We start from the raw sequence: 27,819 nt of genomic DNA, 5'->3' as shown, positions 1-27,819 counted from the left end.
AACTGTTTGAAACAAGTCGCCATTATTTATTATAACTCTGATTTATTTGTTTCAGTTTCACCACATTTTAGCTTGATAATAGTATTTGATCGATAATTCTTTTCTACTGGCTTAACTATAATACAGGCTGCAGAATAAATGTGTTCATTTATAGGTTTCATACAATGAATTGTTGTCCGATAAATTTATTATTTCATATTTTTAATAGTTGTATAATGCATTTTTTCATTTATTTAGTTACACATTTTAAATACATTAGTTTAGGATGGTTTTCACTCATGTATAATTTCAACGATTTCACATAATTATTATCGACCTATAAAAACAATCGGATTCAACAGAACTTTCTGTGGCCGTTTGGGGAAGGTCAAACTATCTCTGCCATTGGCACAGTGTTCGTAAAGTTGGAAAAGAAAAACACAAACTTGTTGTTTCTTGTGCACATGGCTTGCAGGACCGCTGCCACTTTGGTACACAGTCTTGTATTTCCCGTCTGATATTTAACGAAAACGATGTTGATACTGGTTCTTGCGACACAATGGGGAACGGTTCTGATGATTTACAAAATTTGCTAAATCTAGCAAACTTTTCATAAAAGTTCGCAACTATTTATTGTTGAAGTTTACTACACCGTTAGCTTTTTGTTATGGGAACGACGCGTAACAGAACATTGCAGTAGAGATTCTCAGCATGTACTTTTTTTTGGTTGATTTAATACGTCCAAAAAAACTAACTACAATTAGTTGTCGGATTTCATAACATTCAGCTGAAGATCATTTTCCGGTATGTGGTCGCATTCAATCTAGCTCTATTTACAATTGTATTCTGGCTGTAATTTTACACTTTTCATCACATTGAACAAAAAAAAACGAGTGACATTTGCACCGATGAATGTGAAAGATGCCATTTTCGTGTAGTAAACAATTTTGGTCGAGTTGATCGACAGCATTTCAGATACGCTACGGCCAACAAAATGGTCATCTGCTAAACGTTATTCAATCGCTATTATATATTTTACTGCATCAATTGATTAGTCTAGCGAGACAGAATGGCAAGCACCCGGTTTCCGTTTATTTTGAATACTTTCATTTTTCTCGCTTTCACATAGTAGTAGCTGTTGGTATTTTACTGGTAAGAGGTGTGAGTTAAAATTGCTTTATATTCCTAGCAGTTTCCCGTCGGAGAAATGTTCAGTTAGGTAGGTTACTAGTATTACAAATACATATGTTCTTTGATAATATTCTACTAATATTGGAATACAGTTGAAATGTATAGCCTTTATCTTACAAAGTTTCTGTCATTTTGATTCCGTTTATGGTAAATCAGATTTAAAAACAGTCAAAACATTCAAATCAAATGTAAAAAAAATTGTCTTGAAAAAATGGAAACAGAACAATAACTTGAATCAGAAAATCTGTTTGAAACTTTCGCAATTTGATGATCGATTTGCTATAAATTATTGATTCGTAAAACTAATCTGTGTTTGTAAAAAAAGGGATAATGAATGAAAACGTATGAAAGGGTCAATTATTTACATTGATTGCTTCGCCGATTGGACAAGTACGGTTTGAGTTGTTAGTCAATGCTTTATCAAATCTTTTTTTCCGCTGTCTGACTTGCTCTCTAAACACCGGTGAAGCATATAATCTAAAAGTAAGTCACTATTATACACCTACAATGATACATTTCGCCCTTCCCCGATATCCTGGAGCGCGATATCACGGAATCGTCGTTCCATCCGAGACGATCACCGACCGGCCGTGACTTCGCTGCCCAAACTATCCGCGGCTGTAGGTTCGAATGGCATGATCGCGTCTTCCGCGAAGCCCAGCAACGACACCGGGTCCCTTCCCGGGTAGAGCAGCAGCTTTCGAGGTGGCACCCGCTGTCTCCGTCGCTGTCCCTGTAGGGTACAAGACACATAACAGGTACAGGTACAGGTACAGGTAGAGGAGCATCAGTACAGTCACAATGTGCACGGAATGGCGACCATAGGGAGGGCCGCACGCAGTAATTGGGCTTTTGTTTTTGGGCAACGGGAACCCCGTTATCAACAGGCTACTACTAGCGCAACCCACAGGACCAGGCGCGGGAAGAAGCGAGGGGACGTGCGGGGGTTTTCAAGCTGAAGGGGACGCGTGTCTATGCAGTGCTGGTATCACCGTGATGGGTTCGCGCATACGGCAGATGCGGCGGCTTGATTAGGTGCGGTCACCGGTCAAAGTCGCGAAAAAATAACTTCTGCAAAACTGATTTGTGAGACGGTTGCTGTCATTCGTTTTTCGGTTGAACGAAATTTAATTTTTCTTAAGAGAGAGAGAGGATTTTGGATTGTTTTGGTGGTGCTGTACGAGCGCTAGCATGGAAAATGCGGAAATGATTTGTTCATGTAAAACTATTCAAAACGACATTTAATCAAATGAGAGGATATTATTTAACTAAATGAAAACCAACCCTCAAATATTTACCCAATTTTGTTTTTCTTTTGGTTTCTTTTACCGGTTCGCCTCTCAAAAAATTTTGTTTTATGAAAGTAGCATAGTTGTTCTTTTCCATAATCAGTATGGTAGTCATAGAAGTTGAAAAGTTGTTTTTTTTTAATATTGATTATTGTTAACTACATTTTTTTCCATTTTTCTGCTAATTCACGGATTTCTCGCTAAAAACGTCGATTCGAAGAAAGAATCGACCCACTTCTTGACTTCATCGCAGTGGACGAAGTGCTGCTGTGCGAGTGTGTGTCGACGCAAACAAGTGTTAATCTGAAGAAGCCAAATCAGGGAAGTAAGTCGCATGAAATAACTACTAACTAATCATTCTAAAAAAGTAATTTTTGATCATTTGATACTTGTAGTATGTAGTATTACCAGTTTCACTCGGTTTCAGTAGCTAACAATGATCCCACCAAACGCAGAGCATTTTCTTTTTGCCGAATCGATTTGATGTCTCATCTGAACTAATCGATTTTCTGCAATCCGATGCAAAAATGTCATCCTTGTCCTGCAGTAGAATTTGTCAAATGGTTCGGCGCTTTTTCGTTTTTTTTATTTTCAGTGTGTCATATAGTTCATATAGTAACCATTTTTCCATCCTAAGCACTTTTCCTATGGTTCTCAAGCGGTCGGAAATTGAAGGGTTGTGAAACATTCAATGCTTCTGTTATCAATTATGTTTGAGTTTGTTTGCCTAAATTCGGCATCTTAAAAATATTTCGTCGGTTTTCCTCGTTGCTCACATCAAAATCACCACTTCTGAAGTTTTGAAACCATTTCTTGCATGTTAGTTCTGATAAAGCACGTGGACCGAAAGTCTCCTTAAGCATTCAATGAGAATTGGTCACGGAATTCTTGGAATGAAGAGACCAAACCATAATTTTCCGAGATATTTCAATGTTTCGTACAAAAATCGCCATATTGACACTTGAAAGAAAAACGATGGGCTATAAAACGGAGTCTAATATTGACGGTTATGGCTTATTGGTTAATTTACTTTGAGTTTCGATTGTACCGAACCAATATTTCAAGGAGAATAAAAATTCACCAATTCCATTTATTTACGTACCAAGATTCGATTCCCAAGAATTTTCTTTATGTTTTCTTCCATTGAAATTATCAATTCGATTCGCACCGTGTGCGGCCTAGCGATTGTATTGTGTCTGTTAGTTCCGCCCTTTGGATTTTAAACGTGTAACGACGCAGTATTTAAAAGAATCTTTTAATTCATTTTCGCGCCAAAAAGTGGTAATGATGTTCAACAATATTATGCAGCAGAAGCATTGCATTATTTTAAGTTCTTTTAAGGTGTAATTCACTATCTTAAGAAAAGCAGAGCACATTTAGGGGTTTTGTTGGTTTGTGCAAAAAGCACATATTTTGTTTCTATTTCTTTGCGTTTCGCCTTCGGCTCGTCAGTGCTTAAAGCAGTTCAAATTGAACTGCCATCTCGTGCCTAGCAGTTCCTCGAAATTACTAAAAATCACCGTGGGAAAAGATATTATTCTAATTATTGTAGAGAGTACCATTACAGTACCTATATTTAAAGTATTCTCCATCGTGATCCATTATTGTTTTTTCCATTTTTCTGAAAAGGTTGGACACTACGTTGAAATCATTCTTTTCCTTTACATCCGATTTTGTATATTTCGAAGTGATGCTCTAACAAGCCATGCGCCATGGATCGGAAAAAATGGTAATCGGATGGGGCAATATCCGGTGAATGTGTTGGTCGTCGCAGAACCTCCTATCTAAACGATTCCAAATAAATTTATACGACTTTCGAAAAATGGAGTCTTGCATTGTCATGAAGCAGAATTACTTTGCCGTAACTATGTTAAACAAAAGTCGATCCCAAAGGATTACCTTTAAATTTTCGTCTATTGAAACACTTACACATCACTCAATAAGTCGTGTAACTGACATACAGATGGCCCTATCATTGACCAATCTATATGACGTTTGTGAAGTACCAACTTTCAAACGACTATGTTTGAAATTTCATGACATTTCGATTAGTCAGAAAAAAAAATGACAGCCATTTAAGTGTCATTTTCCAAACAATGGATTCGAAACCATTTCGTGTGTTTCTTTATCATTGCTTCTTGATAACAAAAAATACTGTACAAACTCGGCAATGTCTTCAAGTTTTATCCGGACACTGCTCCCTCGAAAAAAAAAATCATTTTTTATTGGCTTGCTGAGTTTAAACGTTGCCGAACAGACAGATTGTGAACGTTCCGGTCGTCCAATTGAGGTGGTTACTCCAGAAAACATCGAAAAAGTCTGCAAATTGGTTACATCTAATCGTAAATTAAAATATAGCTGATGCCGTAAAGATATCAGAAGGCAGTGTGTTTACAATTATGCATGAGCATTGCACCATGAGAAGTTCGAAGTGAGTGCCGCATTTACTCATAGTCGATCAAAAACAACAACGTGTTGATGATTCAGAGCAGTGTTTGGCGATGTTTTTGAGTAATAATTCAGAATGATTGCGTCGACATGTGACAATGGATGAAACATGGATCCATCACTTAACTTCGGAATCAAAACGATCATCAGCTGAGTGGATTGCAACCGGTGAAACACGTCAGAAGCGTCCATAGGGCACAACAGTCAGCTGGAAAGGTTATGGTTTTAGTATTTTGCGTATTTGGCATGGTATAATCTTCATCGACTATCTTGAAAAGGTAAAATTAATCAGTTGTTAGATCATTTCAATGTTTCACCAAGGCAATGCTCCGATTCATAAGCCAATGGCCTACTTTGAGGAAAAGGAAAAATCTTTCTACCCTGAAAATCAACTTTACCTATTTTTTGAGGAAAACTCACTCACTGTCGAGCTCTTCTATGATCTACCCAAAATAAGATCGTTATCTACTAAAACTTTGACTTGAACGTAAAAAATGGGTAGCGTGCTTTGTCATGACATAACTTTTCAACATAACTTACATTTACCTAACTTTTGAGGTCATCACTCGTTATCTAAAATTGAAGAGATGCACTTTAGTTGAATTTGGATAGGTTTTGACTCAAAACTAGGTAGCGGCTAGTAAGAGTGTACAAGCACGGCATCGAGAAGTGTTGGAATGATTGAACTTGAAGGAGATGATGAGTAAAATCGATTTTTGGCAAAAAAGATGTGTTTTTCTAAGTAACACAAGAACGATTGTTGATACTCAGAAGTTTTAAGGAAGCATGTCAATTTTACTCATATTCGCGTTATCCAGTTATGTCTCTGGAATTACCCATCCAGTTTTTTTTTCGCTAGATTCTACTATTGCTATTGCATTTTTCAATCATTTCCCTGTCTGTCTTTAGTTGGGTAATGATAGAAGTTAAAATCAGTTCATGGTGTTCATTTACGAAATAACGAACAATCAACAATAATTGGTAATTTGCTTATATTTCGCCATCGAATAGTTCTTCCACACCTTCGAACGAATTGTTATGTTAATGTTGAGCTGTTCCCAATCCGAACATGTATGAAGCTCTGTTCAATCAAAACTTCACAATAAATTAATTGCTTTCTAGCCAGGGGATTTTTTTCAATAAAACTGTCATTCAACTCATATAGCGCCTCCGATCGGCTCTGCTGTTTCTTTTCTATTTATCACAGTCGCGTGAATGCCCTTTGCATAATCTGTTGTTTGACATGAGTCCTCTTATTATCATTTCATTACCATCCAACATCGATCGAAGAATCGTTGGTTCACTGTTCACATCTTTGTTAATGTGTCTTCATTTCAGTTTATATTCCGTTATCTTCTTGAGAGCAGATTCGACATATCGCATTCCATTTTCTCCACAGTGCCGTTACTTGCTAACACTGTTCCCGGGTACGTTTGATGGCGGTTTATCGTTATAAGGTTGTTTAAAGTTTGACATTGTTTGTGTAAGACTCTTTGAATCGAATAGCATGACGTAAATGGCATGTTCCCTCTTGATGTTCGTATGTTACTAGCGTTTTGAATAGATATGGATCGCGCCCCAATTCAGCATAACGTATGAAGGAATAGATTAGTCCAATACATAGCAATTTCGCTATGTCTTAACTAACAATTTTATTTCAAACTCCGATGAAGGTTTTTCGCGCTTTCCACAATCATTATGACAAGAAACTATTTTGTTGCTATGTTAGCAACTTGCTATCGCGGAAGATTATTGCGCATGGCGCATTCGTTAGCACTTCCCAAAACCTGTTTCGTCTAAAATTATAGTTAATCAGTCTTTTGGTTCTCTAAATTTATAACCAATGCAGCAACCACTCACAAATCTAGTTTAATGCAATACAGTGCTCGCTCGATGGTATGTACTGGGGTGAGCTTTTCTTGATTCCTGAATCACATTTTATCTAGGTTTAAAAAGTAACTGCTTCAAAACACATACTTTGAATAGTACCACAAAGTTTGATTATATTATGATGCTTTTATCCAGTAACTGAATTTCTCGAGCTTTTTTTTTTAGTAAAACTTGACCCGAACGAGCACTGTATCGTCTTCAGTGTCAGCTAAAACGGGGAAAAAATACAGTGACCGCTTATAATCACCGCTTCCGCCGGGCGGCCATACTATCATCTAACTTCACCATCGACAAAATTAATAGCGAAGATACGAACGCCAGCCAACACGATCATTTAGACAAGCGAAAACGATCCTGAAATGAAGTAAAACAGTGGAAAGTTCGGAGAAAGAGAAAGAAAAAAGAAAACAAAAAAAGAAAAAAATGGGCTCGATTAGAACTGAGCGAATAATTTGGACTGTATGGCTATCCTGAAAGTAAATCGACACAATGACACACACACATTACGAAAGCTGCTACCGAGTGAAACGACATCCCGCCGACACGTCCGGTACCGCAAAACGAAACGGTGCTGGAACCAGAGAGTGGTACCTACCTTTGCCTTCGTTGGATTTCTTCTTGAGTGAGGCCGATTTCCCGGAGTTGGGCAGTTTCCGAGCCCGTTTCGGTTTCACCGGGCTGTAGTCCATATCTCGGGTGTCATCGTCATCGAAAAATTCATCATCATCCCCGACGAACCGATGGTGACCGTAAATGCCGTTGCTTCTCATGGTACCGCCGCCGCCGCCATTGGTAGCTGCCGCCACGTTGTGAACGGAAGAGGAACGTGAGTGTGAGGACAGTGCCGAGCGGCTGCTGTTGGAATAGGTGCGAATTTTACGCTTCCGGGAAGATTTGCGCTTCGGGCTGCCGGCGTGAAGGTACTCGGAAAAGTCCGAACCCATGCTGGTGGTGGAAATCGAAGCCGAGGAAGCCTCCGATGTTAGTGTTTGGGTCGAACTGCAGGAAGCGTCGTCCTCCTCATGGCAGTAATCTTCATCGTGCGAGTAGCGCTTTCGGGAAATTCGTTTGGACTTTTTCTGCTCCAGCGCATCGTGATACTTAATACTACGAACGGTCGGCCGTATCCGCTCTCGCAGGCCAGACTTGCGACGTTTCACCAGTCGGTAGTTCTGCTGCTGCTGCTGTTGCTGCTGCTGCCGATGCTGTTGCAACGGAACATCATGGGAGGAATCGTCCACGTCACCGTAGTACGGTTTCGTGTTATTGTTGTTATTATTATTTCGGGCTATCACAGGAACTTTTGTGTTTGGGCCACCGTTGGCTTTTGAGTAGGTTTGTTTTTGACCGGGCATCGGCGAAACCCGATTCAGTCTTGGTCGCCCACGGGACTTTTTATTGCGCACATCACGGCTGTCGTACTCGGAACTTTCCTGATCGTTGAAGTCACTGTCGTGCTGTTCGCTGCTTTCCGACTGGAAATGTTTTCGACGATCGTTGCGCTTCGTCCGCTTCATCACGTCACTGTCATTCGACGTTGCATCTTCCAGCTCTTCCGCATCGTTGATGAAGTCACTGTCGCTTTCGACTTTTCGAAGCGGGTGCTGCGCTGCTGCAGGTTTTCGACCCAGTTTCCGTGGATCTTCCTTTCTGTCCTGAGATGATTTTTTCTTCGCATGAATTGGCTCTTGTTCCTCCTCCTCTTCCTCTTCTTCACCATCAACATCGTCATTACCGGAGTCGGCTTCCGTTGCAGCGTCATCGGATTCTTGTTCCTCTTCTTCTTTTTCATTTGCTTCAACTTCTTCCTCATCTTCTTCACTTTCACTGACGCTTGCTTCCGAATCTACTTCATCGTCTTCGACATTATCCTCACCATCCTCAACGTTTGCTTCACTAGTTTCGTCGTTGTCATTTTCGGAATTGTCAGGCGGCTCCTTCACTCCATTACTGTAACTCTTCGAACGACCGATATCCCGCAGCAGTTGCGACTGTCGCTTCCTTAAAATCTCCATCATTGGCTTCGTATAGCCCTTGATATAATCCTCGCTCTCGGTGTAGTCCAGACCACCGCATGGAGTGCCGTAGTTTCGTTTGTTTTCCAGCTCCCGAATTGCGTAAGTCGGATTGCCACTGTATTTGATGATCACTTCGTCGATTTGATCAGCCCGTTCGAATTCCTTTTCGGCTCGTTCGCGAGCAATCTGATCCGGATCGGTGCTTAAAATTTCCGACCACGAGAACTTTTTCTCCTTTTTACAACTTTCCTTGCCATTATTGCCAACAAGAGCGGATCCATTTTTCTGTCCGTTCGCCGTCTTGCCACCGTTCGCTGGCGTTCTAGTGCTGTCACGTTTGGAGCGCAAATTCTTCGGCGAAGTTGTCTTGTTGTGCAACGTGCTTTCCCGGTACGGCAGCACACCCATCTTCATCAACGATTTCACATGGTTGATTTTGTTGGTGATTTCGGCTTCGTCATGGGCGGTCAGCGGTTGACTGTGCTTAATGATGTCATCCACCTTCAGTTTGAGGTGTGACTTTGGTTTACAACCCAGACGACGAAGTTCCTGATAGAACAGATCCCGCAGATAATCGTAGTCCGGTCGCTCGTCGTACGTCAAACCACCCACGTAGTGCAGAAATTCTCCCAAATATTTGGGACACTCCTCGCCGTAGATCATCTTCAACATTTCGCGTACGTCGGTCATGAAGTACTCTTTCATACGATGCACCTGTTCCGGTTGATTGAGCAGTTTTTCGTCCTTCCACGGCAGAAAACCACGGCTCCAGAAGATAAGGTTGTAACTAAAAGACAAAACAGTGAAAGAACACAAGCGGAATTAGTTTACTTTTGCGCGTTATTAACAACCGCTCAAACACTCACCCCAAACATTCCAAATCACTGCGTCTGGCATGCGCTCCCATGTGCGCATCACGCGAAGTGAACTCCAGCGTACCGTCATGGGCACGGCGTTGATCCATACAGAACGGTCTGTGCTGCCCGGTGGAGTCAACAAATTTCGATGCCAGCCCGAAATCAATCAAATGAATGCGTTCCTCCTGCGGCTCCGAGGCAGTCGAAGGAGTCCCCGGTTGAGCGCTTCGTTTACCTTTCCCATTTTCCACCTTCGCTTCACAGGTCCCATTGCTGCTGAGGACCGCCCCATTGCGACTGATCTGCACGTCAATTTGCTTGTAGTTTTCGCTAACGTTTTTGGTCGTCACCTTGTAGAAGAACGATTTGCTGGTGTCACCGTCCTTTCTTCGCCGGCCCTTCTTCTTGCCGTTTTTCGTGTCCTCTTCGTCGCTATCGTCCCGATAGACGATGTTCTTCAACGGACGCAAATAGTGCGATTTGATCATATCCTGGTAGGTTTCGGATTCCGCAGTGCCATTTCCCCGACACGATCGCACCGGATTCGAGCCGCTGAATTCCACGCCTCCGATGAATTTTTTCGTCATCACCGTCGGTGTTGAGGTCAGTCCATTGTATCCATTGCTGGTAGCAGTCTTGTGTTTCAACGCTTTTTTCCCGCTCGCGAGTAGTTTCGTACTTTTCAAATGGACCAGCTGAGAAATGGGCACCTTTCCGAGCATCAAATTCTCCGCTTTTATATCCGAATGTACGTAACCCTTGTCGTGTAGATGTTCCAGTACATCCAAAATCTGACAAGCAATGACCGGGACGCTCTTCGGATCGATTCGTCTGTTTTTGATGAGGGAGTGCAGATCGCGCTGGTAGCGTTTCAGTATCAGAAAACGGTAACGTTCATTTTTGAAGTAATGCGAACCGGAAGCAATGTACTCCGGCATACCGGGTGGAATAACATTCGAATCTAGAATAACGGAACCTGTTAGTACCGCTGAACAACGGTTTAGAGTGCATTCTTTTTCTGAGAACTTACCTGACGCCTTGGCGGTATTGAGCAGGGCATGAATCTCCACAAACAGTGGCCCGTTCGAATGGGGTTCGATTTTAACTACGTACTTCGCATTCTGACTGGTAACCGGCTTGAACACGTCATCCGACGCCAGGAAGATCTCCCCAAAGCTACCCTTGCCTGAGCAAGTAGAAAAAAGTATATAAAAAATGTAAAATATCGTTATTTTGAACCGCAAATTCACAACTAACCAATCGGCTTTCCGATCCGCCAGTCTTTTAGTGTCAAATCAGTCAAAATGGTACCGTCCACGAACTCCCGGGTCAGTGTGAAGCTCACATTCAGAGCGGGACTGCTGGTCGGGGTTTCCGCAAACGACACCGCATGCGAAGCCACCTTCTGTCGCTTCTGAGGGGTTTCAAATTGATTTTCGCTATCCGCCGCATGTCTCTTGCCCATTCTCTACTGCACTGGTGATGGGGGTTTAAACTTTCACTGCCGGTTCCGGAAAGTGCTGTTCGTGGTTTCGTGAATTCTTTCACGAGATAGGATTGTTTTTCTCTATTGTCCTTCAGTCCTCACAGGCAGTGCTGTGATGTCTCGATTTTTGGTCTTTATAGATTTCCTTTAGTAAAAATGCGTTTCGGTAATGGAACCTATATTGGGATGAAAAAGATAGAAATACTTGATTATAGTAGGTGTATGAAAAAGTTCGTGCCGTTTTCAGATGGCATAACTTGATATTTATTCCAGTGATTTACTTTTACAAATCAGCTGTTTTTCAAAGAAACTTCTTTTTTTTCGTACATTATAAATAATATATTCCTCACGATCACTGTTGCCAGTAGAGATAATTATTCATTCTGAAAAACTTCTCCCCTTATAACATGCGATTATTTATTATTTGAAAACACTTAGACAAATGTTATATCGGACGAAAATATCACCTTCATTCTTGTTTACGGCTTACGTCCGTATCGACTATTCGACGAATACATACTTTCGAACGAATGCGAGCAAGCCATTCTTCGAATGTGTACGAACGTGTCACACTTTTGACGATTAATTGAAAACACACACTCCGTAAATGCACGAGAGTCTGCTTAGATTGATCTTTATTTGGAACCACCACCGAACACGCGAACGCAGAATATAGATTCTATTTGTCGTGATTTGTATTTGTTTTGGAGCCGACGAAATTACATCAATAGCCCAAATGTATGCAATTATATGTTTGTACATGCTTGCGATGCAGATATCGATATTTAAGCTTCTTTTCGCCAAGCTTGTGTTCAAGTTTGGTAAGCAAGTAATTATTCTTATAGCGTTTCTCTACCATTGCTACCATTCTGCGATTTCGGTTGAAGCGATAAACTTTTTCTCATTATCAATCGAGTTCATCTTATATAAATAAGAAATTAATCTTATACACTCAAAATTTACCCTGGGGTAGCTGTCAATTTCTCAAGCGAAACGACATAACATGGGATTTCATCCAATCTTTCATGACACAAGATCAGAGCATAGCAATAAAAAGCTTCAAATCGTTCTATGGCATTTTTTGTCTTGCTGTCTAGCAACAACCTACCTCTAGCAAGCTACGTGTAGGACTGAAACGTTAGCTATAATTTTGCTTATATTTATAGCTTCGCGTGCTTCCAACAGCTTTGATTTTGCATCGATTGACCAATCAGAGCGCTGCTTTCCCTTTGATATATCGCTTACTCCTTCAAAACCGTCGACTATGGCAGAGAAATCCGGTATGCCGGACATTTTTTGCAGACAAAATAGGACACTGCTAGCTATTAATCAACATTTCAATGATATACAATTAAAAATACATGGCTATGAACATTCAAATCAATACGTAGAAATATTTCCAATCAAATGGTGACATAATATTAATAATTGATACAAAATTGACTGAGCAGTAATTGTTCAAAACCTGACCACATTTCTACGTGTTGAGTTTTTCTTGAGTTTCTAATTTGCATCCCTATATAGAAAACAAAAATGTGTTCCACATTAAAAATCTGCGAAAAATATGTTGCACTTTTCTTGCAATTTTGTCATGTTTTCGATAGTCTACATATTAATTACATTGGTAAAATTATGCATTTAATATAAAATAAAACATGTTTACCCATGGTGTATTTTCCATAAACTACCTAATAGATGCAAAATTTGATGCGTAAAAACTTGGAACCGCGCATATATTCGAAGGCTGGCCAGAAAATAACAGCATTTTACTATGACTGCTATGCTTTCTAAATGTTTTATTCAAAAAACAAATTTATCATTTGATTGCAAATCACCTTCACATTCGAAGAGAAATTTATTGGAAATCGATTAAACTGTTTTCAATGTATTCGAACCGTTGATTTGCAACAATCCAAACCACGGTATTTTGTCTAGTCGTCTGTAAACTAGAATGGGATTTTTCATTCGTACGAATGATGTTCGAAACTAAGCTAGCATGCATTCTAGCATTTCGTATATGATTAATCACAAGAATTGGACTGATTTCATCAAGGCTTAGAATTTATTTGAAGAATTTTACTGATATTTGAATGTTTTGTGGCAAACGAGTCGCGTTCGGATTCATTCGAGTGAAAACAAGAATGGCTTATTCGTATTCGTTCGAAAGTACCCGTTCGTCGTACTGCCGATACGGACGTAAACAAGAATGAGGGTGTATAACTCTGAATTCATTTTGATCAGATGCTTGTTTTAAAGAAAACTTTTAGTGGAAACAGTTTAATAAAAAATTTTCGAAGCATTAATAATTTTGAGAAACATACTACCAAACAGAAGTATCCATAGATATTATCAAGTACAACCAACATAATCAACATTTTCGTCCATATCACACTTCGTGATTTCACACTTTCTCTTTGTATCATCCAGTGATTGTTAAATGTACTCGTGTAGTTTACACATTAAGAGGACCTAAAAGCAAATTAAACTTAAATTCTGTTGAAATTGATAATTTTAAAAAGATGATCCGAAAATAAAGTATGCAATATCAAAATACATCGTTACCGACGATACTGGCCGAAAATTCCGAAACTGGCTTTCTAAGTGGATTAACAATTGTCCTAGCTTTTTCCTATGATTAAATGCTTCAAAATCCTACAACTTTACCTAAAGATTCGAATTCTAAAAGAATCAATCTTAGTAATACAAATTAATTAATCGAAATTATTTATTTTCGTTATTTTAGATGGTTTTCGAACTTTTTACTACTGGAAGTAGTAAATGAGACGATAATATTACCCGCAGATTTCTCTTAGTTGCCAAAACCAGCTAATTTCATTCCGTTCCCGGCAGAGAATTTCGCCTAGCGGTTATTAACGGTTCTTTTCTGTCATATTCTTGCCATACAAGATTGGCAGAACCGTTTTGAATCGGTTCTACATTTTAAGCGTCTTAGTTTTATTTTTTTTAAAGATACATATGAAAGGCAATAAGTTATTGCCCTTCATATATACTAATCATGGAAAATGTTATTGCCAACAACATTACTTTCTCACTACCAAACATACCCTTATTTCAATCTCATTTACCTGGTCTCAAGATTCGTTTTTTGTACGTACATGCGGAATTGACGAATATCAAGTGAAGTTGAATATAAAAAAGAAAAAAGAAATAGGAGGGAAATAAACAAGACACGTACGGCAGATAATGACGCAATTTCGCCTGAACAATTTTGACAGCCGCCGGAATGCAGCTAGCCTTCTGACGGTTGCCAGAATTCCTCACAAGCGGAAATATGCGCTGGAAAGCTACACTGATAAAAAATTACACGTTCGATTCATATGGAAATTGCACTTTAATTTAATATGCTTATTCATTTCAATGCATAAACAAAAGGATTTGTTTTAAGATTTGATGTGCAAATTCAGTAAAAAGCAAGATTAGATTATTTTTCACTAAGCTTTGATGTGTTTTTCCTTTGGACGTGATGTGTTTTGCTATTGAATCGAACTACATGTGATAAACACTTCATTTTCTAGTGAAAATGCGTACAGCACAAATGTATGTGCGAAACACTTTGTTCGGATCATTGAATATTATTGATGTAAGATTAAAGATGCTTGATTTCACCTTAAAAATTGTTATTTTCAAGTATCTTCAAAGTTGTCCCATAAGAGGAGGAGGAAATCCTCTGAATTTTGGAAAAATTCTTGACTTTAGAAACCAAGTATAAGAGCATACTTCGGGCCAAGAAATGTAGCTATTGGAGATATTTTGTCGAAGGTTTATCAAGAGAAACTTCAATGAGCACTCTTTGGCATACGGCCAGACGAATGAGGAATCGTAACGTAGGAAATGAGAGTGAGGAATACTCGAACCGATGGATATTTGATTTTGTGAGGAAAGTTTGTCCAGATTCTTGTAATATGAGCATGTAACACTAAATCTCCTCACACATTTCAGACCATGTAAAATATTCAAGATTAAATCTTTCCCACACTTCAGACCACACGCACTTGACAAATTTCCATTAAACACGTACTCGACAAATTTCCACTCGACACCATGTCATGAAACCCAGAAACCCACTTGAAATATAAACTTCACCTACATGAAGCAATTAAAATGTCAGCACTTACTTCGACCCAACGAAAACACCGCGTTCATACGACAACAATAAATAAGGAAACATCAGCGTCAAATATCACCCAAAACAAAACAGTTATTAAATTTCTGTTTGAGCTGTTAGTAGAATGTTGTCACTAATAGTACTGTTGTTGTACCGTTGAATTCCACTATGTTATATCACGTCATTACACTCTCACAAAGTCACTATTTTCACAGTCACTATTTTTCCGAAAGTGTATCAAACGTTATAATACAGATACGTATTTCGGAATGCTATTTGCATCCTTCTTCAGTGTATCGGTTTATAAGTTTATTAAAATAAACTTATAAACCGATACACTGAAGAAGGATGCAAATAGCATTCCGAAATACGTATCTGTATTATAACGTTTGATACACTTTCGGAAAAATAGTGACTGTGAAAATAGTGACTTTGTGAGAGTGTAATGACGTGATATAACATAGTGGAATTCAACGGTACAACAACAGTACTATTAGTGAAAACAGTTATGTCATTTCCCGTTTCTTCACGTCCCACACCTCTCTCAATCGACATGACCTAGAATAACAGTAACCCAGGAAAACACACTGACTCGAACCGACACTCACGAGAGTTAAACCTGACTACTCTCAACCTCCCCTTTCTGTGTCACACTCACACACTTGTCTAGAAACATTACTCACTCTCTCCTACTCAAATCATACAATGACCGAGACATGTCATTGGTTAAATCAGATTTACGCTGCGCGTTCTAACTCCTCCCCCCGGATTTTTAGCAATCCATACTGTAAAAATCAATTAGCTAAGTTAGGAGAGGATAGGATATAAATAAGTGATTGATTTAAATAAAACATGATTATTCGTTTAAACGTGAACACATGAAGTTATTATTAAATTCTGTTCCTATGCTTAGCATTATTAGAGAGTCTACTCCAAATAATGGTTCCTTCGATACCTCTTTTCAATGATGGAATTTTCCATAGCACTCATGCCTTGTAACAATAACGCTCCTGGGTTGGGCAGAATTAAATTCAACTTGGTGAAGAATCTGCCCGACCACCCAAAAAGACGTTTGTTGGAATTGTTCAACAAGTTTCTTGAGCAAAATATTGTTCCACCTGACTGGAGACAAGTGAAAGTTATCGCCATTCAAAAGCCGGGGAAACCAGCTTCCAATCACAACTCATATAGACCCATTGCAATGTTGTGCTGCATCAGAAAAATGTTCGAAAAAATTATTCTTCGACGTCTCGACACTTAGGTCGAGACGAACGGTTTGTTTGGCTTCCGTAGAAATAAAGGGACGAATGATTGCCTTGCATTACTTTCGTCTGACATCCAAAATGCTTCGCTCAAAAACAACAAATGGCATCTGTATTTTTAGACATTAAAGGAGCATTTGAATCAGTTTTCATTGATGTTCTTTCAGACAAGCTCCATCAACATGGACTTCCAGCGATTATAAATAATTATTAACAACCTTTTGTCACAGAAATGCATGTTTTTTTCACATGGCGATTTGGCAACATTCAGAATTAGCTACATGGGTCTCCCGAAAGGCTCATGCTTCAGTCCGCTCCTCTATAATTTTTACGTGAATGACATTGACAGCTGTCTAGTATCCCCATGTACACTAAGACAATTGGCAGATGACGGCGTGGTTTCAGTTACTGGACCCAAAGCTATTGATCTACAAAAACCATTGCAAGTACCTTAGATAAATTGTCCGTTTGGGCTGTTCATCTGGGTATCAAATTCTCTGCGGAGAAAACAGAGCTGGTCGTTTTTTCAAGAAAACATGATCCCGCGCAACTTCAGCTTCATATAATGGGAAGAATAATCCAACAGGTTTTGACTTTCAAATACCTCGGAATGTGGTTTGATTCCAAATGCACGTGAAGAGGACACATTAGGTATCTGATAACAAAATGTCAACGAAGAGTAAATTTTCTTCGAAGAATAACAGGATCTTGGTGGGGTGCTCATCCGGAAGATCTAATAAAATTGTATCAGACAACGATATATTCAGTGATGGAATATGAATGCGTTTGCTTTCGTTCCGCTGCAAACTCTCATATTATCAAACTTGAACGAATTCAATATCGTTGTTTGCGAATTACTTTAGACTGCATGCATTCGACACATACTATGAGTCTTGAAGTTCTGGCGGGAGTTCTTCCATTGAAAGATCGTTTTTGAGAGCTTTCATAGCGACTGCTAATAAGATGTGAGGTACTGAATCCCCTGATTATTAATAACTTCGAAAGGCTAGTTGAGCTTCAATTTCAAACAAGATTCATGACAGTATATATATTTCTGTTCGGGTTTACATCTCATCCAAGTCAGTCGATAAAACAAAACCGCTTACGTTGGGGACAGAAGAAACCAAGTACAGTATTGTGTAGTGTACAATAGACCTCGAAAATGAGTGAACCAAACGAACAAAAGCTACCGCCGGTACGAAAGAATACAATTATTGTTGACTTCAGACAGTGCAAAATTCGACCTTCGATACGAGAACTTGAAGGTTTACTTAAGGAGCAAATGCATCTTGACATTAAACGTGTGCATTTACTTCAATGCAATAAGACCAATAATGTTGTTTATATCCAGTTCTATAAAGAGTTGGATGCAATCAAAGACATCATATTAACAAGATATCCAGCTCTCACATTTACCGAACAAATCATTGCCAACATTATTTGTCGAGCATGTCGCCACCAGGCGAGTCCGCATCGAATCTCATACATAGAAGCAGGGGAGAAGAACGTCAAATTCGTGCGCGCCAAAATAGCAGGGCTGCGCACTCATACAATTGACATGATATGTTGAATGTGATGCCGTGCGATGGCGTTGCTGAACTGAAGATTGATTTCGCTCCAAGCTGACAGGGTCTGATGCAATTCAATTCGCTAAAGACAATAATAATGTGCACTATGTGGAGCACGAGAATATTAAGTACAACATTTCAGTATATATGGATGATAGTGCTATAGAAGTGCGTGTGCATGAACTTCACTCAAGCGTCATCGATCCTTATATTCGCCATACCATGTCCCAATACGGAGAGATTCTCTCTATCGAAAAAGATAAGTGGAAGAATTTTTACCCCGGTATTCTAAATGGCGTTTGTTACGCATGCGCTTTAGGAGGCCTATACCTTCTTATGTGACATTCGGTCAGGATACAAGAAACCGTGCAAATCACTTGTTACCTATGACAATCAGATGGCCACATGTCAATATTGCCAAAAAGCTGTTCACTACGGTAAGCCATGTGATAAACTGGACAAGGAGACAACCACACCAAAGGACAACGGTGCTTCCTTCACACCAATTCCAAGCAACCCCAGTACACATGTGACAGTCACCAACAACAGGGAAGTATCCCTTTCAACGAAACCATCCAATGTAACCCCTATAGAACAAAGTACACCAGCTGCAGTTAACAGCTTACCATCCAGCCAACCAGCAACTGCAAACAATGTACAACAAGGCGCATCTACAGCAACTAGCAACGAAATCAACAACAATACCACGGCAATGGATGACGAGACGAATCCTTAATCCTCGCAGGAGGAACATGGAAGCTCCTCTCCCCCTAGAAAAAGGGTGACAACGAGATCCAATACAAAAAAAAATTATCTAAAAACTCAGCTAAATCGGCCACGTAAAGCTTGTACGCAAATAGGCCTGAATAAAATATCTTTTAAATAAAAAAAAAATGACAGTATATTTTAACCATATGTCACAGGAAATCGACCCTTCAAGATATATTGCTATCCGAAACAGCCTCCTAATTGTCCCTAACTCAACTTTATTTTTCGACACATCCATGCAGCGTGAAGTGCGTGGAATCCCGGAACACCTACGCTCGATGGAAATCCCAAAAATATTTTCAAGTAAGTTCAGACATATTGACTCTGAAAAAATGTTTTTCACGGACGGATCACGAATTGAAGAGGCTACTGGGTTTTGTATATTCAACATTTCAGCTTCATTTAGGCTTCAAGAACCTGCATCTGTTTATATAGCAGAGTTAGCAGTAGTTCATTATAGCTTGTGTGTAATTGTCACATTATCTCCAAACCATTATTTTCTCTTCACAGATAGTCTGAGTGCTCAAACGCTGCTGGCAAAAATGAACCGTTTTTCTTGGGCAAAATAAAACAGTGCCTGAACGTCATATTGAACAATAATTATCAAATCACAATAGTTTGGGTCCCGGCTCATTGCTCCATTCCAGGCAATGAAAGAGCCGATATTTTAGCCAAATGTGGTGCTATTGACGGTGAAATTTATGAAAGACCGATTGCTTTCAACGAATTATATAGCGCATCTCGCCAAAGAACACTTGCCAGCTGGCAAGCTTCTTGGGATAAAGATGATCTGGGTCGGTGGATGCACTCAATTATTCCTAAAATATCGACTAAGGCATGGTTCAAGGGACTGGATGTGAGTAGGGACTTCATTCGTATGATGTCCAGACTCATGTCTAATCACTACACGTTAGATGCACATCTCCTTCGAATTGAACTTTCCGAAACTAATCATTGTGCTTGTGGCGAAGGTTATCGCGATATTGATCATGTCGTTTGGACATGCGTGGAGTATCGTGATGTCAGATCTCATCTAATAAATTCCTTGCGTACCCAAGGTAGACAATCCAATGTCCCAGTTCGCGACATTCTTGCTTGTCGTGATCTTCCTTTCATGAAACTTCTTTATCATTTCATGAAGTCCATTGTAGTTCCAATTTGAATTTTATTTTATGTTAGACTGTTTTCTCTTCCATGAGTTCAACCAATAGCCAACTATATGATATTGAATAAAAGTGATGAACTGATACAAACAAACCTGAAATAGTTATAAGATCATGCACAAAATAAATGTATTTTATTTAATGTAATTTATAATAGCAACTCGCTTGATAAAAACAGTGTTTAGATTAAACAATGAATACCAACATACTAATATGATATTCGAAATATATTAGGTTTAAAATACTATGTATTGTGGATGCCACGACGAAGAAAAACTTATGTATATTGCCTATAAAAAAACGTATTTATGGAAAAAAAAGTTGTCCCAACTAAAATTCAGCTTGTTTGATGATACACATTTTAAATCAGTTCAATTTTAAATATCACTTTGAATCAACAGATATATATATATATATATATATATATATATATATATATATATATATATATATATATATATATATATATATATATATATATATATATATATATATATATATATATATATATATATATATATATATATATATATATATATATATATATATATATATATATATATATATATATATATAAAGGGTGATTTTTTAAGAGCTTGAGAACTTTTTTAAACAATAAAACGCATAAAATTTGCAAAATCTCATCGGTTCTTTATTTTAAACGTTAGATTGGTACATGACATTTACTTTTTGAAGATAATTTCATTTAAATGTTGACCGCGGCTGCGTCTTAGGTGGTCCATTCGGAAAATCCGCTTTTTTATCGACAAATTTTGTTCAGCGATGAGGCTCATTTCTGGTTGAATGGCTACGTAAATAAGCAAAATTGCCGCATTTGGAGTGAAGAGCAACCAGAAGCCGTTCAAGAACTGCCCATGCATCCCGAAAAATGCACTGTTTGGTGTGGTTTGTACGCTGGTGGAATCATTGGACCGTATTTTTTCAAAGATGCTGTTGGACGCAACGTTACAGTGAATGGCGATCGCTATCGTTCGATGCTAACAAACTTTTTGTTGCCAAAAATGGAAGAACTGAACTTGGTAGACATGTGGTTTCAACAAGATGGCGCTACATGCCACACAGCTCGCGATTCTATGGCCATTTTGAGGGAAAACTTCGGAGAACAATTCATCTCAAGAAATGGACCGGTAAGTTGGCCACCAAGATCATGCGATTTGACGCCTTTAGACTATTTTTTGTGGGGCTACGTCAAGTCTAAAGTCTACAGAAATAAGCCAGTAACTATTCCAGCTTTGGAAGACAACATTTCCGAAGAAATTCGGGCTATTCCGGCCGAAATGCTCGAAAAAGTTGCCCAAAATTGGACTTTCCGAATGGACCACCTAAGACGCAGCCGCGGTCAACATTTAAATGAAATTATCTTCAAAAAGTAAATGTCATGTACCAATCTAACGTTTAAAATAAAGAACCGATGAGATTTTGCAAATTTTATGCGTTTTATTGTTTAAAAAAGTTCTCAAGCTCTTAAAAAATCACCCTTTATATATATATATTGAGTTTAAGGGGGAGGTAGGGTCTAAATAATGAAAAAAATCATCATTTTTTCGATTTTTTTGTTTTGCATAATAAAAAGCATAATTCGAACAACATTTTGTAATTTTTTCGTGGAACAATATTGAGAAATGAGTCGGTGAAGAGGTATTTTTGAGGACGCTTCTTAAAAATTACGATTTGTGGTGTCCACTGTATCTCAGCGCAGACTAATCAGAAGTCAACAAATCAAAGCAGCATAGTTAGAGTAGAAGTTTTTCTAGACCCCAACGTGTCTGTTTGATTTTTTAAATTTATTGTATTTTTGGTAGTTGTAAAACCTCCCCAAAGTAACAAACAACATGTAGAAAGTGTGTGCAAAATTTTATAAAAATTGGTGCAGTAGTTTTTGAATGACGATAGACACAGACTTTCAAAACCTGCTTTCGATAAAAAAAACGCGTTTGAAGTGTTTTGTTTATAAAATCAATGGACACAATTTATTACTCAAGGGCTGATAGGGTCTGATATTTTCAAAAAATCATATATTTTCTTTTAAAATACGTTAAAATGAAACATTTCAAGAACGTTTTGTCAAGTTTTTAAGTCAATCGAAGCACAAGTCTTGGGCCTGTGTACCGAGCTCTTAGTTCTTCGCAGTATGAGATCGGCAAAGATAAAGCCCCCAAAGGCTTGAAAATTTCACAGAATATTCTTGAAATGTTTTACTATAATAAAATACAAAGAAAAAAATAAATGATTTTTCAAAAGTGTTAGACCCTACCCGCCCCTTAAATAACCAAAACTTTTTGGTTGGGTAAATACCAACCTGAAGAATAAGTCAAAACAAAATAATTTTTCAGTTTGTTTCGGTTGCTGTCATCGCTAGCTCGCTTCTTTTCGGCTGTGATTTATTTTCGTTCCTCTGTGATTAATTTCTCCGTTTGCATTGCTGTTGAAAAGATTATATACTGTGAAAAGTGTGAATTCAACTGTGCAAGGTGTTTTTCCTAATCAAGGAATTGTTTTTAGAAGGCGGATACCGAATTGCATTGAACTACAATATGTTGAGATTAGAGCAAAATGTAATTTCATCCATTCTCGAGCATGTAAAAGTACAATGAGGACATTCTCCTACTCAGTGATTGAGCAGCAAATAGGTATAAAGCGAGAAAACTAGTGTCGATACTGCAATAGATTAAGTAAATCGTTACAAAATTGAAGTTACCACTCAAGGCACGGATGCTTTTGGAATCACCCTCTTGATCACTTGATCGATCCACCTTGTTCACTGCGCTCCTCTTCTTCTTGTACCAGCCGGATTAGTTTCTAGAACCATTTTCATTGGGCTGTCGTCCGACATCCTTATGACATGCCCAGCCTATCGTAGACGTCCGATTTTAGCTGTCCGTACGATGGGTGGTTCTCCTAGCAACTGTTGAAAATCGTGATTCATACGCCGCCTTCCATCTGCACTCCACCATAGATGTTCCTTAGCACCTTTTTCTCGAACACAATAAGGGCGTGTTGGTCCTCTGCCAACATAGTCCAGGTCTCGTGGCCATAGAGAACAACCGGTCAAATGAGCGTTTTGTAGATGGTCAATTTCGTGCGGTGGCGTACTTTTCTCGATCGAAGAGTTTTTCTGAGTCCAAAATACGCACGATTCCCTGCCAAAATACGTATGTATGTTTCCGTCATCTTCTCAAGCTCACGTGTCACAATATCAATATCGTCGGCGAAGCCAAAAAGCTGTACGGACTTTCGGAAGATCGTGCTACTCGTGTCGATCCTCGCTCTTCGAATCACACCTTCCAAGACAATATTGAACAAGATACAAGAGAGTCCATAACCTTGCCGTAGCCCTTTTCGAATTTCGAAGGGACTCGAGAGCGTCCCAGATACTCGGACGTAGCACATCACTCTATCCATCGTTGCTTTGACGAATCGCGTTAATTTATCCGGAAAACCGTATTCGTGCATGATCTGCCATAGCTGTTCTCTATCGATTGTGTCGTATGCCGTTTTGAAGTCAATGAAAAGGTGGGTACGTTATATTCACTACACTTCTGGAGTACTTGTTCTATCACGAATATGTGATCCGTAGTGGCGCGAGCTCCAGTAAATCCCGCTTGGTACGGCCCTACGAATTCCTTAGCTATTGGTGATAGACGGCGGCAAAGGATTTGTAAGAGTATATTGTACGCGGCGTTCAGTAATGTGATTGCGTGGTAATTGCAACAATCTAGCTTATCACTCTTTTTGTAGACGGAACATATCACTCCTGTCATTTATTCCTGCGGTAGAATCTCTTCCTCCCAAATCCTGGAAATCATCCAGTACAGCGCTCTAGCTCTACATTTGAACAACCTGGTAACTGGCCATTGCCCGCGGCTTTGTTGTTCCTCTGCTTGCCGATCTCCTCACTTATCTCCGACAGATAAGGTGCTGGGAATCTGTCGTCAACTGAGCGTGCACCTAGATTGATTCCTGTGTCGTTCTCTGTATCTTGTGATTCGTCATTCAGATGCTCGTCATAGTACTGCTTCCACTTGTCGATCACCTTACGTTCGTTCGTGAGGTTACCACTGGTATCTCTGCAAATTTCAGCCTGTGGAGTGTAGCCTCTACGTGAGTGGTTCACCTTTTCATAGATCTTCCGTGTCATTTGCGCGGTATCGCTGTTCCATCGCTTCGCGATCTTGGTCTTCCTGGTGGCGCTCAAACTGAACTTAATTCTTCTATCATTGGACAATCTTCCACAGCAGCTTCATTGACATCAGTATTTATTAACATTCTTGTGATCCTACATAGATTCACTGAACAAACCATATTTTGAATTTAAATGAACTTTCATTGTGCTGTCATTGATAACAACTAAGAAAGCTCTTATGAGTCATGATTCAAACCATTTTGTTTAAAACTGCTGTTAAACCTGAACTTCTCGCACAAACCTCCTATTTTTCACTAGTTGAATAAAACAAATCATGCAGCTGAAAATTGTCACTTATATTTGGACCATTAATATTTTTCACGGTTTTGCACTAAAATTCTCGACTTTTTATAGTTCCCGATTTTCCCGAACACTTGCCACCCTGCACATCACAAATATCTCGTGCTGTGCGCTCAGATATGAGAGTAACATCGAGAACACTATTGTCAATGCTCGAGGCATTACACGTGAATCAGTCATACCGTTCTTGTTGAAGGCAATAAAGACTGGGTTTAATAATTTTTCAACATAGAAGTTTCGCTTTTGAAAATATGATTCCTGAACCAGCGCTATAGGATCTTTACCTTGTTGCGGAAGTCTGAATAAACTCATGGTTTCTGCATGTTAATGCTGGAGATTAATTTGTGCTACTCTAATCATTATCAATCAGGGTATCTGTAGCACAACTAGAAGATACTAAACATATAAACTTGTAATCGCATATAGCGAACCATGAAAAAAAATTTGGGATGTTAAAAATATTCAAATCCCACGAATTGCAAATAAATGAAACGTCCACTGCGCTAGGGCTTCACTTAGCACAATCTAGAAAATAGTCGTTGAATTTAATCGTTATTTCGAATTGATCCATGATTTCTGTGCTGGTGAAAGGCTATCGAACGTCGTCTACAGACTTTAGTAGTATTTGGCTTTGAGAGAGTCTTCCTCATTTTCTTTTATGATCAAATCCAACCTATTCGGGCCATCGCAAGTTTTTTGTTGAGAGATTTGAATATTACTAAAACTGCTGATGTCCGATCAATAAAACTCCGAAAATGGAATGTATGCGAAATAATTTGGAGCTAATAAATCTATAATTATAAGGCCTTTCATTTAATTTTGAACTTAGGGAAACTCGGTTCAACTATCTCTGAAAAATCGAATTCCATTTTGGAGTTTTGGCTACTTTTCCGCGATCGTCAAAGTGATATTAATTTCTAGTTATATTGCTTTGATGGCTTATAGGGCAATTCATTAAATACAATGATTAGTAGTTACATTTGCATTCTCAAAAAAAAGGCGCCCCAAGTTTATGTCAATCTCTCTAACCCTTATCCATTATTTATCGTTAATTTAGCTACAATTTAAAAAAGTGCTAATACAACAGTTTTCGGTTTATCAAGCCTTTCCAATGAAATTTTACTTTCCCTCCTTCTTTATGTTACTACTGTAGGTTTGATACTCGAAATACAGGTTCGTATTTCTTGTTTTCATTGCTGTGCACTTTATTTTTTGAAAATCGTACACCGAGACAATAATGGTATTCCTAACACAACATTTTCCCCATTATTATCTGTTGAAAATGGGACAGCTTTCGGCGAAATGAAATTATTATTTATGATCGGTTAAACCAAATTCCCGCACACCGTTTTTTTCTGTCATCTACGATGTAGTGCAAAGGAAAAATAAATAACGAGATCTTACGAAAGACGAACGTCACTTATCTTATGTGCTCATTCCAAATATAGCGTGAATTTCGAGAAGTGTCGGTGACACTCAATCCATCAAAGCTTTCTCCAAAGCATTTGACCTTAAGATGGTCCATTAGTTGGTCATTTTATAAACGCAATTATGTCAAGTATCTGACATTCATTGTTGTGATGATAAGCAAGTTAATTCTATCTGAATCGCACTAGCTATTTGAAATTCACGGTTCTTTTCCTTGAAACAATCACAAATTTAGTACAATTTTAAACAACTCATTAAATCACATATTTTTACCGTGTTTGATTTGTTTCATCTTTGACTGATCACTCTATCGAGTTGATTTTTAATTTGATGGTGATTCTCATATCGAAACGTTTTCATATTTTGTGTTTCCACCGTTAAACATTTATTCATTTTCAATGAATCACAGCAAGGTAGCTTAAATTTCGTCAACAAATTTATCAGACATTCTTCATAGGGGAACTTTAACCGGTTTCGTGTTTTTTAAAAATAGTTCGATAGTGCTTGAACTCCTTCATCAAAAGTTTGACCTTTAGAAACTGCATCGAAGAATTTGAATAGAGTATCAGCTGTTTTCGCAAACAATGATAACCCCAGAACAATCAAGGTCACAGAACGAGCCGTTAGAAAGCATCATCACTCGATTTGCAGCGAACGATTTTTGGCCAACGGAAAATTACTCTAGTTATTTAGCGCTGTCTGACGAATACGAAATCATTGTGCATCGCGACCATCGCGACTGTGGCAAGAAGAAAATGGTAGCCAAACCAGCCAAAGCACACTCCGAAAAAAAATCAGGCAAGGATGAAAAATGCCACCAAGAAGAGTGGCTCTTCTTCACCCTCGACGTTGTAGGGGAGAAACTCTCGAATACACCGTGCACCGTGTTCTGGTGCGTGTGACCCATTCGTTGGCGACTGCTCTGCTTCTGCTTATGGACTGGTCTTGGCCTGATAGAGGTACATGCAATGTTTACGATATACACTGTAGAGGCTATTGGGAAGGTATAGTTTGCTTCCCAATCTGTCAGTTAGCCATTTTCAACAGAATCGCGTTCGCATCAACACATCGACCGTGTTTACCAGAAATAATCACACCAACACAAAAGCCGCCGCCTGCTAGCTGTCAGGTTGAGAAGGTTCGGTTATGAACTGTTTTCTTTTGCTTCTCTTCTGTTCGTCGTTTCCAAGCAGGTGTGTGTGTGAAATCTTCCATTGCACTTACACATTCGAGTCTGGCTCGAATCGATTAAAAACCCTCTGCCAAAAGATTCGATTTTCCTTTAGGAGCACTTCCGATAACGAAATTCTTCTTGGTAATTGAAGCAATAATCACTTTGTTTCATGGAAAAAATCTTTTTTTCTAAGTTGAATCAATAGAAACCCAACGATCCGTACCTTGATTCTGCGCTAAAATTGGGATCTCCCTTTTTCCATCAATCACCAGTTCAAGTCCGATGTAAGCAGTAGCAGCCATTCATGGCTCGCTAAGCAGACAGAGCCAACCAGCAAAAAAATACTTGCGTACGTGCTGGGGCTGCAAATTTTCACAACACTTTTTGCACTGCAAATACGCTGCGATCCGTACAAATTTCACTATCAATCGATTCCGCGAACCCGCACTCAAAAACCTACAATAGTTTCCGATCGATTCGAATCGTTTTTCAACCGAAAAAATACACTACATTTCACTGCTTTCTAGAACAGACATGGAAGGTGTTTCGTTTTTCAGATGGGACTTTTTCGTTCCCTTTTCGCCTTCTCGTCACTGACACACTGTACTGTATGGGATGGTGGTGAGTAGCAGTTCACGTCTTCGGTTGATGAATCGATGTGCGACCTA

General features: G+C 39.0%; 1 protein-coding gene across 4 annotated transcripts; it reads right to left on the bottom strand.

Annotated features, from left to right (window-relative positions):
- Positions 1-22: 22 nt before the first annotated feature.
- On the bottom strand, positions 23-27,752 carry LOC131438053 (uncharacterized). Of its 4 annotated transcripts, XR_009230878.1 has the most exons (7): positions 27,375-27,752; positions 10,930-11,334; positions 10,703-10,858; positions 9,682-10,633; positions 7,393-9,602; positions 7,045-7,151; positions 23-1,903 (listed from the first exon to the last, which is right to left on the bottom strand). XR_009230878.1 is itself a non-coding variant. In XM_058607835.1 (6 exons), exons 2-6 carry the CDS (start codon positions 11,135-11,137, stop codon positions 7,132-7,134), a joined length of 3,546 nt encoding a protein of 1,181 aa, XP_058463818.1. In that variant the 5' UTR covers positions 11,138-11,334; positions 27,375-27,752; the 3' UTR covers positions 23-7,131. The 4 variants fall into 4 exon arrangements, 3 of the variants coding, with proteins under 3 accessions (XP_058463818.1, XP_058463816.1, XP_058463817.1); XM_058607835.1 differs by having other exon boundaries at positions 23-7,151; XM_058607833.1 differs by lacking the exon at positions 7,045-7,151.
- Positions 27,753-27,819: the final 67 nt, after the last annotated feature.

The sequence above is a fragment of the Malaya genurostris genome, chromosome 3 (assembly GCF_030247185.1).
Source record: "Malaya genurostris strain Urasoe2022 chromosome 3, Malgen_1.1, whole genome shotgun sequence".
In the NCBI taxonomy this organism is placed as follows: Eukaryota; Metazoa; Arthropoda; class Insecta; order Diptera; family Culicidae; genus Malaya; species Malaya genurostris.
Note: the sequence above shows the minus strand (reverse complement) of the source record. Positions and strands in the feature narration are given on the sequence as shown.